This window comes from Tamandua tetradactyla, chromosome 7 (assembly GCF_023851605.1).
Source record: "Tamandua tetradactyla isolate mTamTet1 chromosome 7, mTamTet1.pri, whole genome shotgun sequence".
NCBI classification, from domain to species: domain Eukaryota; kingdom Metazoa; phylum Chordata; class Mammalia; order Pilosa; family Myrmecophagidae; genus Tamandua; species Tamandua tetradactyla.
Window position 1 is genome coordinate 68596531 of NC_135333.1, and position 12539 is coordinate 68609069.

A 12539-nucleotide genomic window follows, 5' to 3' on the forward strand; every position below is an offset into this window, starting at 1 on the left:
CCCTGCGCCGCCAGGGTCCCGCGGGCCGCTCGGTTCCTGTCCCAGGCCGTGCAGTGAGGTTGACATCGCTGGGGGAGCCATCGGCGACCCGGAGCGCCGCGGGCAGGGGCTGGCAGCGCGGGGCAGCGAACACCGGGACACCTGCGAGCGCAGGTGAGCGGCGGGGGGCGGGGCGGGCAGGGGGTCGAGGCGGGGCAGGGGCGGGGGGCGGGCCTGGGAACCCGAGGCGCGGGGCAAAGGCCTGGCCCCCTGAAAGAGGGAAGAAGAGAAGCGGGGTCAAAGCTGAAAAAGGGCCACGGGTAAGAAAACAGAGCTCTGTTAGGGAGGATTATTTTGGGCGGGGGGGGCGGGGGGGGGGGTGGGAATGGAGAGGGGAGAGACTATGCATGTATTTGTCCCCTACTCATAAATCAGAGAAAAAGTAAGGGCAAGGCTGAGGAGGGGGGTCTCAGGCCCACCTGGTGTGGGGACCAGCACCTGCACAGTCCCCTGAGCCCATCCCCCTTAGGAGGCCTCTCCCTCCAGGCCCTGCCCACTTAGAGGGTGGGTCCTGTTTCCAGGTTTAGGGGAAAGGGATGGAGCCCCACACCTGCTCCCAGCTCCACTGAGGTGTTTCTAGAGATTGGGGAAAACCAAATGTATTCCAAGACCAGAGACTTGACTGGTCTCTAAAGCCATGGGCCTGATGGCTGTCCCCACTTCACCTTCTTCTCTGTAGCCAGGGGGACTCCAGGCAAGGGGACAGAAACTTTTCTGCTAAGGGTTGGACAGTAAGATCAGGCTTTGAGGGTCTGATATGTGGTCTCTGTTGCAACTAGCAGAAAAGCAGCCACAGACAGCTTGTAAATGCATGTGTGGCTGTATTCCAATAAAATTTTATTTATGGACACTGAAATTTGTATTTCATATCATTTTTTACCTGTCACAAAATAGTATCCTCTTTTGATTCTTTTCAACCATTTAAAAATGTAAAAACCATTCTTAGCTTGAGGGCTGCATAAACAAAAGTGGAAGGCCAGACAGGACAGTCACTGGCCCTGCTATGGCCATGGCCTCCCTGCAGCGTTTCCCTGGGCTGCATGTGTATAGGAAGTGCGGAGGGGAGCTCTAGCTGCCAGGAGAATCCTTCCACCTGGAAGCATCCAGAAATCCAGGACTGTGTGTAACCCTTGCTGGCAGCTACTCAGGATTACAGCATCCTTTGAAGCCATTGTAGGAGCTGGTCCCCATGTGAGCACACATGAGGGAGAAGACACATCTTCAAGGGGCTTTCTTTCCGGCATCTACCTGGGCTTACCCACCCCACCAGTCATGGAGGAGACAGTAATGCTCCGTACACAGCCCTCCCTACTCCCAACTCGACCCCATCCCCATCCCCTGGTCTCCAGCCTGGTGCCACCCAGTGATCTGGGCTGACCCTTCCATTCCTTCCTTTTTTCTCTTACAGCCTCGGGGGACCCTCTTCTTCTGGAGCTATGACCCTTTGGAGGTGACCTAGGGGACAAGGGATGGAGGCCTTTGGTCCTTCAAATGAGGGCCGCCTCCAAGGACTTGTGGCGTCCCGCATTGAGACCTACGGGGGCCGGCACAGGGCCTCTGCCCAGAGTGCTGCCGGCAACTTCTATCCCCGGGGAGGCCCCGTGCTGGTGAGTCGTCTGCTCTCCAGGCTGTGCCCAGAAGATGGCCTGGGTGGGGCAGGAGGGCGCACTCCCAGGCTTTCTGGTCTCTGTGTCCTGACAGGTTCATGGGCTGCTCTATGCCTGCCCCTCCCTCACCCCCACTCTTCTTTCCCTGAGTTGAGGGGGAAACGGGAGCAGCGCATGGGCCTGCCTCCCCGGACTCGCCTCCCCAGTCCCAGCCAGTGGGCCAGGTGAGGCAGAGAGCCCGGGGAAGCAAGACCGCCAAGGGGGCCCTGTCAGGCAGGTCTGAGGCGCACAGCTGTGGCAGTAAGGTCGCCAAACCGCAGGGTGGTACCTCCCAGGCTCCCGGCCGCCTCTATTGGGGAGGAGCTTGTGGGTCCCAGAGACCTGCCTTCCTCTGAGTCAGGGCTGGAGGAAGAGCAAAGGTTCAGGGTGTCCCCGCTAAACAAATGGGGGGTGGGGGGACGTGAGGGGCCTGCCCTGACTCTATCCCACTCCACCCTCCTGGCCTATCTCCAACCCTGACCAAGGAAAGGGGTGTGGAAGCCCGAGCTCCGCCTTTCCCTCGGGCCCTCTCCACCTCCAGGTGGGTTCTACTTCCAGCCAGGGTATCCCCTGCCTCACTGGAGAAGCATTTGCCCCGGAGGATGGAAGGATGTTCAGGGAGAATCCCCCGGGCTGAGGGCAGGAAGGGACACTAGGAAATATGTGGGGTGATTCGGGCCACAGGCAAATGAAAGAATGTGACCAAGCCTGCTTGGGAGGGGACAGTGTCCCTGGCCCTGGCCACTCCCAGATGAGCAAGACACGGGCTGTGTGCTCCTGGGGAGGAGGCCGCACATGCATGTGTCCTCGTCCCCACGTGTGAGGGAGGTCAGCCACAGCCAAGGGAAGTAGCGAGGGACCCAGAGTGCTGTGGGCGCTGGGTGCTATAGTGCGAGCCCGGGGTGCAGACCCAGAGCCCTGGCGTGCGCCTGCGTGTGCGTGTGTGTGCATGCGTGTGCAGGCTCCGGCTGTGAGGAAGCCTCCACTTCTGCCTCGGGGTCCACTCGGGAGCCAGGTCGACGTGCCCCTGCCCAACTCAGCGTGGCTGCCCTGGCACAGCCGCTGTGACTCAGGGCAAGGGCGGCCCACGCCAAACAGGTCGGAGGGGAGAGGTGAGCCAGCCCAACCTGCGAGAGGGGCAATTCTGTAGCCAAGCCTGACCTCCCACTATCTCCCCCGGATCTCCGCCCCCCCAAGCTTCCCCTGCTTCTCCCCCAGGATCCCAGTCGCCGTCGCTTCCAGGACTATGTCCCCTTTACCAGGAGTTCTGGCCAGGCCCGAGGCCTGCCTCACTTGAGATTGAGAGAACCAGAGCCTGAGAAGAGGCCCGGGGGCCATTTTGGGGCTGGCCCACCCTACTCCCCCAAACTCAAGGTAAGGGTCCCTCTTCTCCCAACCCCATGCTCACAGCCAGAACTGCAACAGCCTCCACACATAGCCCCCGGGACCGAGAGCTTGGGGTGAGGAGCCCATCTCCCCGGCAGCCCCTCCAAGAAGTGCGACAAGGCTCTGTCTAGGGGCCCCTTAGGGATGTGTCTCCACATTCGACACCCAAGGACCCAGCAACTTAGACTCAGGACATTTTTTTTTTATTATTTTTTATTTTATTTTTTTAAATACCATAAAACACGTAACGAACACAAACATTCCTATTTTGATCATTCTGTTCTACATATGTCATCAGTAATTCACAATATCATCACATAGTTGCATATTCATCATCATGATCATTTCTTGGAACATTTGCATCTATTCAGAAAAAGAAATAAAATGAAAACAGGAAAAAAATTTATACGTACCATACCACTTACCCTTCCCTTTCATTGATCACTCGCATCTCAGTCTAAATTTATTTTAACATTTGTTCCTCCTATTATTTATTTTTATTCCGTATGTTCTACTCGTCTGTTGACAAGGTAGATAAAAGGAGCATCAGACACAAGGTTTTCACAATCACACATGGACTCAGGACATTTTGACATGATTTAAAGGATAAGCTTTTATATTAAACGTCAAGCATTTGAAAATTACCGAGAAATGTGAGAAGCAAATATTCCCCCTCCACCCCCTAGCCTTACTTCATCCGTCCCCAACTGTGGGCCCCGCCGCCTCCCCCCCTAGGACACTGGGGGTGGAGCGAAGGTCAGGAATACCTGTTGTCCATGGTACTTGGTACCAAAAAGAAAGTTATCTGTAAAATGTAAGCCGCACTGCCTCGTGAAAATGCCCATACCAAATGTTGCCTGAAGCTCCCATTGCAGGGTCTGATTCTCTCACTCCCCCTGCCCAGTGCTCTGTCCCAGGAGGCTGCTGGAAGGAATGTTTCTAACAACGCCCTTTCCCCTGCAGTCCCATGTGGGGTTCATCCCTGTCCCCCAGACCTCCCTTGGTCTGGGGTCTGCATTGGTGCTGCATGTCAACTCACACACACACACACAGACACACACATAGGGCCGTCCCAGGTGGGCCAGGGACTGAGGGTGTGGCCAGGACTGACCCCCGTCTCGGCTCCCCCAGGAAGTCACAAATGCGCACGCGCTGGAAGTGAGGCTGCACACATTCAGCATGTTTGGGATGCCCCGGCTACCCCCGGAGGATCGGCAGCACTGGGAGTTAGGGGAGGGCAGCGACAGCGGCCTGGCCATCGAGAAGTCCTGGAAGGACCTGGTGCCCACACACAAGGTGAGTCTGTCACACGGTGTCTGTCCCCATGGTGTCACAGAAACATGTGCATGCCCTGGTAGGAGGGAAAGGGAGAGAGAAATGGGGTCGTGTTAGAAAACATTTGGAGATCTAGGTTCAAATCCCAGCCCAGTGACTTACTAGTGAGACCTTGGCAGTGAATCTCCCTGGACCTCAGTTGCCCTGTCTGTAAAATGGAATAATCCTACTTCCACACTGGAGGGCTGGTTTGGGGATTAATAGAGCATGTTCCTCTAGCTGAGCACCCAACCCTATTAAATCGATCCACTAGCCCTTAGGAAATGGTGGTCATCATTTGTCATCATTGTTGTTGCTTTTGTCATCATTTCCCAACTGATCCACACTGTCCCCACCCCCAGGAGATGAGCCGGGAGTCTTGCCACCAGCAGGAAGCGCTGTGGGAGCTGCTGACCACTGAGCTGACCTACATACGGAAGCTTAAGATCATGACTGATGTGAGCCTCCCTGGAGCTCCCCAGCCCCCTGGCCGGCCATTCCCCCATCTTGCATTGTTCCCCTTTGCTCTGGACCAGGAGGTGCAGAGTTGGTGGGGGTGTGGCACAGGAGACCAAGAGAGCCCTCTGGTTTCATACCTGCTCAGGGCCTGGGGAGCAGTCCAGACAGGGACTGGGTGAAGGCTAGGGTGGGGCCGAGAGGAGGGAGGTCGGGCACTGAGACCCTCCCTCTCTCCCTACATCTAGCTCCTCGCCGCTGGTCTGCTGAACTTGCAGCGAGTAGGGCTGCTGACAGAAGTGAGTGGGTACTCGGGGGGAGTTAGGGAGCTTGGCAGGTCCCAATTGCTGAGCCCAAGGAGTGAGAGGTGGGATCACAGAAAGACCCCCGGGCTGCCCAGTCTGAATCCCCACCACCCCATGTTCTGTAACCCCCCAGCTTCCCTACCTAGCTTCTTGCTCAAGCCCCCAAGTCAAGTCCCAGGTCCCCCAGCCTCCAGCCTTTCCAGTACTCAGCCCAGTGAGGTCAAAGTGCCACAGAAGGAAAAACCAGAGCCCCTTTGATCCTTCGGGCCCACTGCCTTTTGCCCATGTTCTCCTCTCCCTCATCCTCCCTCTCTGTGATAGAAGCTTAGGGGACCATGCCTGAACCCAGCCAGAGCTGCCTGGTGCTGATCCTGCTGAAGGCATGCTGCTAAGTTTTACTCCCTCCTTCAGGTGTCAGCTGAGACCCTATTCGGTAATGTCCCCAGCCTGATTCGAGCCCACCGGAGCTTTTGGGAGGAGGTGCTGGGCCCCACCCTGGAGGAGGTTCGAGCCTCGGGCCAGCCTTTGGATCCCATCAAACTGCAAAATGGATTCCTGACGGTGAGGCATGGTGACGGCCACATGGGTGGGGCAAGACTGGGAGAGCCTGGAGGGTCCAGTCTGGAGGGACTGCCTGTGCAACCTGTCTCTCTCCACAGTGGAGAGGCCCATGGGGCACAGCCCTACCTCAATCTATCCACCAGTGCCCTTTTTTCCACCAGTGTGACCTCTGTCTCAAAGATTCTTTGACCTTCTGGAAACCCTTATGAAATGAAAATGCAGCAGTCTCAGGGAACAGTTATATCTAGCTCTTAGCCTCTCAACTCTTAATTCTCAGACAGGGATTCATTGACCAACAGCTGGGAGCAAGAGTGTGGCCTAAGTGAGGTGCCCCTTAGGATGACCAGGGGAGAAGAGGGCAGCAAAAGCTGCAGGGGGCACCCACAGCATGAAGAGTCAAAAGAGGACCTAAGCTCAAACTGTCCTCTATAATTTTACCGAGTGAGGAAAATGTGACCCTGCAGAGCTGGGATGGGGGGGAGAGATGAGTGGAGAGTCTCCTGGAAGCCTTAGGAAGCCTTAGGCTTCCCCTTCCACAGGACCAGGCCTTCTGGGCAGCCTATGTGTCATCACTCCTCCCCTGCATCCCCACCCGACCAGGGGGTGAAATGGGATCTGCAATGGCCCAAAAACATTCCAGATGAATTATTGATGTTAGGAGAGTGGGCAGTAAGTCCAGAGCCGCAGAGCACAGCAGGGGCCTGGAGGGAAGGAGTCAGACAGCAGTAACGGGTAGACCTCCCGGCACCTCAAGCTCCCTGGAATCTGGCAAGAGTGGCCTGGCCAGGAGAGCACCTGGGAGAGGTAGGCTGGGCAGGAGCTGGGCTAAGGGTTTGGTGAGGCTCTCTCCCTACCAGCTCTCCTGTCATTCTGCAGCTGGAGCCTGTGATTTTATAACCTTCTTTCCCCCTACCTCTTGCCCTCCCATATCTGTCCCTCCAGTTTGGCCAGCGGTTCCAACCCTATGTCCAGTACTGCCTGCGAGTGAAGCAGACCATGGCTTACGCCCGGGAGCAGCAAGAGAACAACCCTCTCTTCCAGGCTTTCGTGCAGGTGGGAGAGGGGGTACCTAGGGAAGGGGTTGGGAGGGTCACTCCTGTCTGCAGATGGGACCAAAGCTGAGTTGGTCACTAGGACAGGGCAGGAGGGAGGGAGCTGGCTCCTGACCCCTGCCCGCCTCCCTGGCAGTGGTGTGAGAGGCACAAGCGCGCTGGGAGGCAGATGCTGGGTGACTTGATCATCAAACCCCACCAGCGCATCACTAAGTACCCGCTGCTGCTCCAGGCCGTGCTCAAGAGGACCCCGGAAGCTCAAACCCGAGAGGCCCTGACCGCCATGGTAGGTACCTGCTAGGCCAGTGCCCTGAGAGCATGGGGGCCCATGGGTGGGGCTGAGCCCCAGGGGCTCACATTTATGTGAGCAATGAGGCACCTGCTACTTGGCCTACCTCAGCGGGCGATGGTGGTGGCTCCTTGGGCGGGATGTGCAGGGCGCAGAGCAGAACCGCACCTCCTTCTGCGCACCCCCCATCACCCCCAGATCGCAGCTGTGGAGTCGTTCCTGCGGCACATCAACGGGCAGGTGCGCCAGGGAGAAGAGCAGGAGAGCCTTGGGGCTGCAGCCCAACGCATTGGGCCCTATGAGGTGCTGGAACCACCCAGTGAGGAGGTGGAGAAGGTGAGAGAGGGCAGAAGCTGGATGGAGTGGAGGCTGGAGGGGAGGGGCGGAGGTCAGCACATCCCGGACTCGGCTGCCACTCAGGGAACCCCTGGTTCCCTCTTGATGGTGGGGGTCCAAGGGGCAGAGTTCAAAAGGATCAAAAGGAGGTGTTCAGGCACATCCTCTCCCTCCAAGAGGGGAAGAATGGAAAGAGAAGGTGCTGGTGGGAGAACAAGATCCCCTGACCTTTTTTCCCTATGTCCCTCAGAACCTGCGTCCCTTCTCCACTCTGGACCTGACATCACCCATGCTGGGGGTTGCTGCCACGCACATTAGGCAGCTGCTGCTGGAGGGGCCTGTACGAGTGAAGGAGGGGCGAGAAGGGAAGGTGAGGGGGTGCAAGGAGGAGCGGAGGAGATGAGAGGTGAAATGAAAATGAAGAAGGGAGGGGTGGTGGGATGCAGGATAAGAAGAGGCCAGAGAGCTGGAAACAAAAGGGTGCTGTGTGTTTGTGTGTGTGTAAAAGGACGTGGGTTCTAGCTGGTGACCCGTAACACCCTGAGCCAGCCACTTCTGCCTATGAGGTGAAAGGTCAGGCCAAGCTAGCACCCCTTCCAGCTCTAGCATTCCATGGTTCTGTACTCGTCCCTGTGCATGCAGGGACACATGCATCACATGCAGATCCACACATGAGCCCCCCTCCCCTGCTCCAGCTGACCCCTCTCACCATCCCCTGCCCCTCCCTCCAGCTGGACGTGTACCTGTTCCTCTTCTCCGACGTGCTCCTGGTGACCAAGCCACAACGCAAGGCGGACAAAGCCAAGGTCATTCGACCACCCCTGATGCTGGAGAAGCTTGTGTGCCAACCGCTCCGAGACCCTAGTACGTTTCTCTGGCTGTGAGCCTGACCTGGGGGCCTTGTCCTTCAGCCTTTCTCTCAGCAAGGGGGAAGGAGGGTCAGGGTGGGCTCACATAAGGCTTGGCCTCGAAGCAGACCTTCTCTTCCACCCAGACAGCTTCCTGCTGATCCACCTCACGGAATTCCAGTGTGTCTCTAGTGCCTTTATTGTGCACTGCCCCACTTCTACTGACTGTGCCCGGTGGCTCGAGAAGACCCAGCAGGCCCAGGTAGGAGAAAGTGGGGCATGGGGAGGGATGAGCAGATCCAGGGGCTCAAAAATGGAACACAAGTGGGGAGGAGAAGGAAAAAAAAGACAGATAGGGGGATGCAGGTTCAAACTGGACCTTAGGTGGTACCTCAAGAGGGAGGCAGCCTTGGCCATCCTCAAAAGTATGGAAGAAAGCCTTTGGCCAGCTCCTGTGCTGTCCCTGGGAGAACCCAGGAAGGATCAGGCAGTCCCTAGGAGTTTCCATTCCTTGAAACAACTAACTTCTTAACTTTACCTTCCATTCTACAGACAAGGGTGCTTGCTGGGGGTCGGGGGGGGGGGAGGGGGCGCGGCAGTAATTGGTCTAGGTGCTTGGGAATCAGAAAAGAATGAGCACCATTCCTGCCCATGAGGGATATAAACCGCAGTCTAGCAGAACAAATTAGTACACAATAATGGGAAAGTACACAGACTGAACTGGCATAGAGAAGGGAGGAATTCACTCTGTCTGCACACAGTGCTGGGGGAGAATAAGTTGAGAAGTCTTTGCAGAGGAGCTGATATTGTAGCACCATTTTGGGGGGTGAATAGGAAAAGTCAAGAGGACAGGAGTAGCAAGAACGGGTATACCGAATGGAGAAGCAGAATATGCAACAGCCAAAAATATGAAACAGGGATGCGTTTTGAAAGAACCACTGACACTGTAGTTTGGTATTTCAAGGCATAAAGTACAAAGGTATACACAGCAGGAGGGAGGCTGGGGAGGACAGTAAAATCAGGTCAAGCCCATCTCTGGGTGCCATGCTAGGGAATTTGAACTTTGTCCTATAGATGACATGGAACCCACACAGATATTAAAGCAGGGGAGTGGCTTGTATTATGTGGTAAAAGCTGGAGGAGTACAGAAGAAGAGATCCAATAGAATTGTCATAATTTTGGTGGCCAGATGTCTGAAATCAAGTTGTCATCAGCGCACAACATGATTTACCCCTGCTCCTTCCAAAGGCTCTTAGGAGAGAATCCTTCCTTCTTGTGCTCCTTGGCTTGTGGCTGCATCACCCCAATCCTTGCCTCTGTCTTCATGGCCTTCTTCTCTCTGCGTCACTCTCAACTCTCCCCCTGTCTTTCTCTTGTAAGGGGATTTAACGCCCACCCTAAATCAGGATGATCTCATCTGGGTTCCTTAACTTAATCGCATCTGCAAAGGCAAATTTTCCAACTTCCATGTTCACAGGTTCCAGGGGTTTTATCTCAGACCTGTCTTTTGGGGTGCCACCACTCAACCTACAGCAAGAGCAGAGTGACCAGAGAAAGAAGATTAGAGTTGGGCTTTGAAGGAAAGACCATGAGGAGAAAAATCAGGGACATAACAGGACAGTTCTGTCTGTCTGTCTGGAGTCTGAAGCAAAGGGTTTGTTTGAATGAGCAATGAGAGGCCAGGTTCTATGGGTTCTATAGAAGAGCCTGGACTGGACAAGATTGATGGAATTAGACTCACAAGAGAGACTCACATAAACTCTTGAGCAAGAGAAAAGACATAGTGAAATCAGTGTATTTTGTTTTGAATTTTGTTTTTCTTATAAAATCAGGTAACCATTTGGTAGATGGACTATAGGAGAGACTGGTGGCAGGAGATTGATTGTACTTGTCTGGGTTGAAGCATGGAAGATTTAGTGCCATGACCTTAGGGAGACGTGATGAAAAAAATCAGAAAAGAACTAAGGAAGAAGGAAGAGACAGGTGAGACTTGGACTATGGTTAAAAGTCTGGCCTGAACTCAGAAAAATCAAGGTTCAGATACCACCTCTCTAGCTATGTGACCTTGAGCAAGTCAGGTGGCCTCTCTGAGCAGCAATTTTTTCAGCTGCAAAAATGGGTATAATTAGTAACAGTACCTGCCCCATACAGAAGATTCAAAAAAGTCATTCCAGTTAAGCATGCAGCTCAGCCAGCTTTCGGTGAGTAACTTGAAGTACAAACAAGAACTCAAGGACACAGGGTGACTCGCCTCCTGAGGTTTCTGTCTGAAAGGCTGGATTGACAGTGGTACACCTGACAAAAATGAAATAACTAGAAAGGGAAACCTGTTGGTTTAGTTGTTGCTTCCTGGACAGGGTGAGGCTATGGTAGTAGTATTTCATTTTGAACGGAAGTACTTGAAAATTGAGGTGGTGGGGGGGAAGGAGTCAGCCAAGTGGAGATATCTTAGGAGCTTTGGGAAATGAGGGTCTGGCATTCAGATGGTAAATAAGGAGGAAAAATGGAGCCTCAAGCTCTTGTGTCCACTGGCCCTGTGGGGTTACCACTTCCTCGAGCACCTAAACAAAATGGCAGCCACCCCCAGGAAACCAGAGGTGGGGGGCCAGAGTGAGGCGTTTGTGGAGAGGGTTGTCTCCCATCTACCCTTACCCCTGTTCCAGGTTCAGCTGTCATCTCTTCTACTTGGCAGAGCCTTCTCTCCACACCATTTAACCCCCCAAGCCTAAACACAGCTCTCCCTTCATCCCAGATGGCTGGACTGACACCATTCTAGTTGCTAATCAAGTTTTACTGATGGCTGGGGGTAAGAGAGGCGCTAAAGGCCAAAACCAGAAGCCACCATCAGTGTTCCTAGAGCCCAGTCTCCCCAGGACAGCAGGTAGGGATGGCCATTACTGGCAGGCAGCCTCTTTTCTCTACCACCAAGAGTCTTTTCTCACCCCCATCCTTCAGAACTTCCACCTCTTCCACTTATGTCCATGATACTCTGCTCCCCCCTTCTCCCGTTAGAACCCCCAGGGTCCTCTAAAAATTCCAGAAATTTTATTATGCAAAATAATATAGCCCCTGGTAGTCCTGCCTCTCCATTCTAGAGGGAAGGAGGTCACTTCTGAAGCATAAACAAGCATCCAGGGTCCCCACCCTTAGCCATGTGAAGAACCTTGAAGCTTTGAAATGAGTTTTGCTTAAATGACTACACTACTTGTCTCCCTCCAAATTCTTAGGTAATCCTTCCCTTTAGCATCATCAGGTCTTTGTAAACCAAAGAGGGCAGTTGGATATCTATTATCTCTCTTTCTAGAGCAATCCTATTATCTCTCTTTCTAGAGCAATCCTATTATCTCTCTTTCTGGAGCAATCCTAAGGGATCAGACCATTGTCCCTCCCCCCACTGAGCTGGAGGAGTAGATTTATTCCTAGTGGGTCCAGCAGTGGTGGCATAAATCTTTAAAGAAAATAAGCCATGGTGAGAGGGAGTGATGAGTCTTGGGGTATGCCCCACATTTAGGGTCTGGGAGGAGGAAATCAGGAACCAGTGAAAGGTCTGGGAGGAGGAAATCAGGAACCAGTGAAAGGAACAGAGAAAGAGCTGTCAGAGATGGAGGTCAAGAAATTAAAGGAGAGACAATGGAGGGTCACAGCAGGGGGCTGACGGAGAGTCCAGGGTCCAAGCTCTTGCCTGTTATCTGTGTTTTTCTGATAAGTTACTTCCCTCTGCAAAGGCTGGGGCCCTGCCAGGGAAATGCAAGGCAGAGGAAAGAATTATGTTTGTAAAATGCTTGGCCAAGTTCCAACACTTAATGGGCACTTGATAAATGTTAGTTATTGCCACCATTAGAAGAAAGGGGCAGTAAATGGTGGCTGGGCTGGGCGGGTGCTGGGGAAATGCCCTGGCTTCAGTCACTCAGGAAGTCAAAAAAGCAGCCTTAGTCCAGGATTGGAGAACTTTGGGCGGGGGATAGGTAAATCTAGGAGTCTTTCCAGAGGCAGAGGGAGAGGAGGTGTTTCCTCTCACGACTTCAGTTCCCCACTAGGACAAAGGAAAGAAGGGTCCTGTCCGGAGAGCCCTCCCTTCCTTTTCCCGGCTTTGTGGGGGTGTCACATCCTTGCTTGGACACCAATTTCTTCTTCTTTCTCAGCACTGTCCCCACCAGATCTCCTCTTACTCAAGCTGCAAGAATAGCAGAGAAAATCCTCCCGGGGTTGTTGTGGAAGCTTTGGGGGTAGCTGAGGGGCATTTGGAACAGACCCAAGCCCCGCTGTTGGAATGTCCCCACCTGCCCCACTGCCTCTCAGGGTAGGGC

The 12539-nt window shown here is 54.2% G+C and overlaps 1 protein-coding gene across 3 annotated transcripts in view; it reads left to right on the top strand.

The window, feature by feature from the left end:
• The window catches only part of PLEKHG6 (pleckstrin homology and RhoGEF domain containing G6), a 16969-nt gene continuing 4430 nt past the window's right edge, over positions 1–12539 (top strand). Inside the window, exons 1-13 of one of the 3 annotated variants that reach the window (XM_077169780.1) lie at positions 1–153; positions 1448–1646; positions 2904–3059; positions 4203–4367; positions 4748–4843; positions 5090–5140; positions 5558–5707; positions 6650–6760; positions 6896–7045; positions 7247–7384; positions 7635–7754; positions 8116–8248; positions 8379–8494. In XM_077169780.1, coding sequence (XP_077025895.1) covers positions 1509–1646; positions 2904–3059; positions 4203–4367; positions 4748–4843; positions 5090–5140; positions 5558–5707; positions 6650–6760; positions 6896–7045; positions 7247–7384; positions 7635–7754; positions 8116–8248; positions 8379–8494 — 1524 coding nt within the window. In that variant the 5' untranslated portion in view covers positions 1–153; positions 1448–1508. Of the gene's footprint in view, positions 154–236; positions 300–1447; positions 1647–2671; positions 2798–2903; positions 3060–4202; positions 4368–4747; positions 4844–5089; positions 5141–5557; positions 5708–6649; positions 6761–6895; positions 7046–7246; positions 7385–7634; positions 7755–8115; positions 8249–8378; positions 8495–12539 lie in introns of those variants that run through there. The other 2 variants (XM_077169781.1, XM_077169782.1) reach the window with 2 other exon arrangements.